At 39.7% G+C, this 6,000-nt stretch overlaps 1 protein-coding gene across 3 annotated transcripts in view; it reads right to left on the minus strand.

Annotated features, from left to right (window-relative positions):
* MSRB3 (methionine sulfoxide reductase B3) overlaps positions 1–5,957 on the minus strand; it is an 88,782-nt gene extending 82,825 nt beyond the window's left edge. Inside the window, exons 1-2 of one of the 3 annotated variants that reach the window (XM_027657091.1) lie at positions 5,803–5,957; positions 4,201–4,327 (exon numbers count right to left, since the gene is read on the minus strand). In XM_027657091.1, coding sequence (XP_027512892.1) covers positions 4,201–4,327; positions 5,803–5,835 — 160 coding nt within the window. In that variant the 5' untranslated portion in view covers positions 5,836–5,957. Of the gene's footprint in view, positions 1–4,200; positions 4,328–5,802 lie in introns of those variants that run through there. The other 2 variants (XM_027657101.1, XM_027657081.1) reach the window with 2 other exon arrangements.
* Positions 5,958–6,000: the final 43 nt, after the last annotated feature.

Below are 6,000 nucleotides of genomic sequence, written 5' to 3' on the forward strand. Positions count from 1 at the left end.
ACACAGAGCAAATTTTTATATTCAAGATATAAACCCCAGAAAATAGGGATTTATAATGAAAACACCGACAGGCATTTAACCATAGCCATACTGGTGGTTTATGCTACACAATATTAGTCTTACTTTTATTTTCATTCAAACCATGTGAACAGACATCCGTAGTAGTACATCTCTGGTGATACACATTACGGTAAACTATGGGGAAGTTATACATTATGGAAATGATATCTCTGAACATAGAAACATACCAAATGAAACATTTAGACATACTTAAGTCACACAAAGTTTGACAACAACTACTACATTTGAAACACACAAGAATAAGGTCTTTTCTAGACTTTTTGTTGTTAAAGCCATATCTGGCAAACATTATGCACACAGATAATTTCACTGACATGAGCAGTTTGAGAGTTCGGAGGAACAAATGCACATAAACGTTTAGAAGATCTGCTCCTGAAAGTAATCCTTTATGTTAAAAGATTACTAATAAAAGTCCAATTTTGAGACCCAGTAATTTTGTCTTCATTATTCATTTCAATTTTATGAAAAGATATTATATTGAAATTAAGTATTAACAAATATTTAATAAAACAAGTTATTAAAAAATATACTATAGATATTTACTTAATAAAGACTTACACCATATGCCCAGCACCATCTTCATACAGATGCATTGTAATTTCATCTATACCTAAGAAAGTATGGTTTCCTACCAGTAGTTATTTTAGTAATTAAACACTTCACAAGAATTAATATTACCTACGACTTTATTATGCAGAAAAAAAAAATAAATCAACCCTAAGTCTACCCCCGTAGTTTCTTCATCACTACTTTTACTTAATTTTACAAGCACCATAATTTTCTTTGATCTACAGGAGAGGAAAAGCCAAATTATCGCATGCAAAAATGTGATGTAAGCAGCACAACATTCAAAGTGTTAAAGAAATAAAGGATCTTTTCAAGAAATGAGAACCCATAATAATTAAAAGACACAGCAAAGCAAAATAAGCTATCTTTTTACTTTATAGGTTGGTGGTCTGCTTCAGAAAACATGTACATGGAATCTGCATAATCATTATTCGTATCAGTTGCTTCTTGGTATGCATTAAAGCAGCTGAAGTAGTTTTTACATTAAACACTTGATGGGCGTTGTTGTGGTTTTGAAGTGGTTTGTTGTTTGTTTTTGTTTTTAAGACTGAATTTCTGTAAACTAAATCCCAGCAGGGGCTGAGTGCATCGTAGATTTCCAAAGAAATTCAGAGCATTCAACTTTTATTAAAGTGGGCTCAAGGAGCAACATTTCTACATCACACAACAGAACTGTAATCATTACTGGCAATGAAGAAACCTTGAATCAATGCGATGGTAGTCTGTGTACGAGCATAGAGTGATGTGATTCTTCCCAGTGCTCACACTTTTCTTAAAAGACTTGTAAATGTTCCTAAGGTCTCAGGGTGTACTTTCTGTGTGAATAACTCCTAAATGGGAAGCTTTTCATATAGCCCTGGGCACGCATAACAGCAAATGCCTAGTGCCATCTACTGGGAGTGCCTGCTCCTGCTCGGATTTGCCATTTTGTCTATAAAAAAAGGTTATGAGCAAACAGTGCACTAGGTTTGCACACATTGAAACGTTTAGTCCTAACTTCAGACAAAAAAGTATTTTTAAAATACAATTTGGAAGAACAGACCTGCACTCCAGGTGCTAATATACAAACAGAAAAAGAGCAAGTAAAAACACCTCACTAGCACAAGTGATCCCATGTAACTCATGCATGCTTACAAAATAGTGTTTCAAAGAAGAGACAGGTCATCTCTGTTCTAAAATACCTCCCAATGGTATTTCATTAATTTAATTTTTTGGAGGGGGAAATCTCACTTATTTCTGATCTACAACTACATATTAAATATAAATTAAATACTGCATTGTGTTACTTTGTCTCTTACAGAAAGGACAGAGGTATCATTCCAAGCACAGAAATTGAAATGATACTTTCATTCAAGTCCTTGTCCTGCAAATATTTAACTGCATAGAGTTTAAAATGTTGTTTGAAAGCCCCATTTGCTGCTCTGCTGGCACTTCGCTCCTTTACGCTGTGTGGGCAGGGGTTCCAGAAGGTTCAAAAGTCTCATCCCATATGGAATTTGCCACTGAATTAGAAGGCAGCCAAGCTCCACACCGTCCCAGACTCAGTGGACACATGGCATGGTGGTATGGCTGAAAGACTGCAATTCACACAGATCTGGATGGTGGGAAAAGTACTAATTCAAAGTGTTATGTTATAAAAAAATCATGAGAACTTGGGGTATTTTATGTATATTCAGAAGTCAAAGTCACAGGGCATTGTGGCATTTAAGCAGATGTTGGCTCTACGTCTCATTCCCATGTTTTATTCGATACATGCTATACCATTTACTTGCAACCCTCTAAATACACCACACACAAAAAAACCAAACCAAAGGCAAAACAAGCCTATATTACTTTATAAGCATCTGGGGAATTTAGATTACTCTTAAAATATGTAAGATATGTGATTGTATATTATTCCACTGTTAGCAGATGAATTTAGGTTTATTATATATAAATCTCCCTCTCTCTATATATATCTATAAAGTAGTCAGTGGAACTCAGTCTGTTAATGGTTGCACAGTTAGGGATCAAAGGGAATAAACAGTAGTGTTAACTTTTTAATTCCAAAATGTGACTACTGGATTATGACAGAAAAACAATTTGACAAAACAGATAATGCAATGCTTTGCAAATAGGTACACAACAGCAAAACCTCCCATGGGCTCTGTGTGTTTCTAGCTGACCAACTTGGGATCTCCTTTTCAGAGTGGGAATAAAATGGCCAGAAGGCTGAGTGTCCCCATTTTAAGGTAGACACTGGCAACATGAGCACACATCAAAAGGTACAAAATAAGGACTAAGGAAATTTGCTTACCCTATATTTTTAGGGGTTTAAATCTGGCTCAGCGGCAAATATAACGGGAAACCAAGGTCAAGCTGACACAATGTGGGTTATTCTCTCTCTTCCTCAATATGTGTTTGCAGCTCCTATCAAGGTTAATGGGAGTTTTGTGCACATGTGGGGGAAACAGAACACAAATGCTGCAAAAATTGGACTCAGATTTAGTTCAAATAAAGTGTAATCAGCTTTAGAAAAAAATCCATCAGCTTGAAAATTGATCTCTTATCACTGAAAAAAATCTTTAAAACATCATCTCCATATGCTTGCTAAGTCCAGCTCTGGGAAAAACTGCTCATAACATTCTGCAGCCTTATGAACCAGTTGTGAATGTAGCACAACACCCAAGCTGGTTCTTTTTTGAGGCTTCAAACACTGATCAGCCAGGGCTGTATCTTTTTTATTTGGGTGTCAAGAAAATTCTTAGTCATGTTTAAAATTAGCTCAGTGCAGCTTTTATTTTCTCCCACATAACCATGTACACTCACAATACTATGTGAACATTACGGATACGCTTGCTGTTCCAGTGAAACACAAAATACTTAGGTTCAAGGTTTTCATCAATAACGAACTCATGGAGATGAGGTCTTATGGCAGCCTTTCCAGACTTAATGGACAAACCTGGACCTTACATGAGAAGTACAGCTGCATCTGGGCATTAAATTGCATGTTTCCATTTAGTTATGTAGAGAAGTGTCACGTAACTAAGGAATATGCTGTCAGAGGAATAAAAGAATTAACTTTTAAAATCTGCACACTTTTTGTACATAAATTTCAGTACAACACATTTGATTTATAATAAAAATGTGAAAAGAAACACATGGAGTGTAACTACAGTATACTACTAAAGATTTTGGGAAATGTTTTTAAGTCCTATGATTTAATAGCAATCAACATCCTAAATTCTTTTATGCATCTTTTTAAAAGTAGAAATGGCATTTAATAAAATATTTCACCATTTTTGCCAAGAATGAGGAAAATAATATAAAATTTAAGAGACAATATTTTGGACAAGGAAGTTAGCATTTCCAAACTTCTTGAAATCTCAGATATGAAACCCCTCACTCAAGCCAGTGACTTTTATCCAAAAAAAAAAGGCAAATAAACTTCTAGTTCAAAGGAAAATTTAAACAAACCACAGCAACTCATAGCACATTGTTTCCTGCAGCAGAGACACCCATTCCTACAAGGGCCTTCATTACGCATGACACAACAAGCAGCACCCATTCAACCTGAGGGAAGCCCACAGGCTCGCAGGGCCACTGGCTGGCTCTTTGTCACCAAATGCAGCAGGTTGAATGCAGACATCACTGTGATATCCTCACCAACAAAACCAGAGGCAAAGAACAGGGGCAAGAGCTGAGTAGGGAAGAAAAAAAAAAAAAAGAAAAAAAAAAGATGAGAACAAATTAAAACATCAAAAATGTTAAGATACAGTCCCAGAAAAAACAATAATTGAAATTTTATAAGACCACCACATGGGAACACAATTCTACATGCACTTTTCTTGGTATGTTTAGCCCTTTTCCGATACACCATCCCCTACCATTTTGATATATATTACATAGTATTCGGTGAAACCATTTTATATGCTACAAAATGAGAGGGAAGGGGGATTTTTATGAGGGGCATTCACAGCTGCTTTAGATACCCAACTGAGAGCTACTTGGGGGGTAGCAATCTAAGTGGTCACAAATACAGAGATACTAAGGAAGAAACCTTAGGACCGCAACTAGATAGCAGAAATCCTGCCTGGAACACCCAGCAATGTTAGGCAGAGCAAACATGTAGGCTTTTTCTATTTATTTTATTCAAAACAAAATCAGACTCTGCAACATTTCTGAATAGTGAATGCTGGAAACCAGTCATTGCTAAAAAATTGTTCTTTTGATGACTTGTTTGAGGAATGTGACATTTCATTGTAATAAACTTGTCAGATATTTTAAAACCATGACTTTTCAAGGGCAGGAAATAATTCATGTTGTAAACTGTCCATGAGATACATTTAAACAATCTTCCGGCCAGTTCAAATATAGAAAACAGAGAAATGGCAGTCACAAGATTTTATGTCAGAAGGGTTTCATGCACAAATACTAATTGTTTTGTTCACCCCATGACGGGAGGGAGGAAATGCAGCTGCCTTATAGCCCAGCCATGTACAGCCACAGCTCACTTCAGAATTATGTGACAGGGGACCAGAGCCAACCCACAGCAAAGTAAGTACGGAAATTCTCTGGGATTCTCGTGGAAGCAGGATCGGGCCCCGTGTGACTGAGGAGTGGCCGGGCAGGTCTCCCAGCCTCCTCCCAGGCCTTTCTTTTTGGTCTGTGGCAGCTCCGGAGCCGCGGCAGGCAGCGTCCAGCAATGGCCCACAGCAGGTGCTATCCCAAGCGTTTCCCCAGCGGGGAAACTGCCCATGGTCTCATCCTGAAAAGTAAGACTCAGAGAGGACGTCTGTAGAACACTCCAGAGAGGTGGTGGATACCTCATCTCTGGAAACACTCAAGGTCAGAATGGACACGAGTCTGTGCAACCTGATCTCATTGAAGCTGCCCTTCTTACTGCAGGGGGTTGGACTAGACGGCCTTTAAAGGTCCCTTCCGAGACAATCGTTCTGTGACGATTCCGTGACTGTAACAAGCACCCAGCACCCAGCCGTATCCATTACCAAACTGGTCTGGAGCGTATCTGACAGAAATCTGCCCGCATCAACACGCCTCAACTCAGGCGTACCCAAACCAAACTCGCCGCGAAACCCTCGACCCCTCCGTGCTGCCCGACGGCGGGGGCCGGGCAGGCGCTGCGAGAAGGGCAGCCCGCGAGCACCTTCACACCTTCACACACAGACACACAAACCCGTCTCGCATAGCAGCGGAGCTGCGCGAAAACCTGCGCGAACCCCTCCAGAGCAGACGGGCGGGACCCCAGAGGTCTGCGAGCAGGCAGCCGCAGACCCACGCTGCCCTCGCTGCCGCCGGCCCTGCCCCGCCGGCCCTGCCCCGCCGGCCCTGCCCCGCCGGCCCTGCCCCGCC

This window comes from Corapipo altera, unplaced genomic scaffold (assembly GCF_003945725.1).
Source record: "Corapipo altera isolate COAL_440 unplaced genomic scaffold, ASM394572v1 1, whole genome shotgun sequence".
In the NCBI taxonomy this organism is placed as follows: Eukaryota; Metazoa; Chordata; class Aves; order Passeriformes; family Pipridae; genus Corapipo; species Corapipo altera.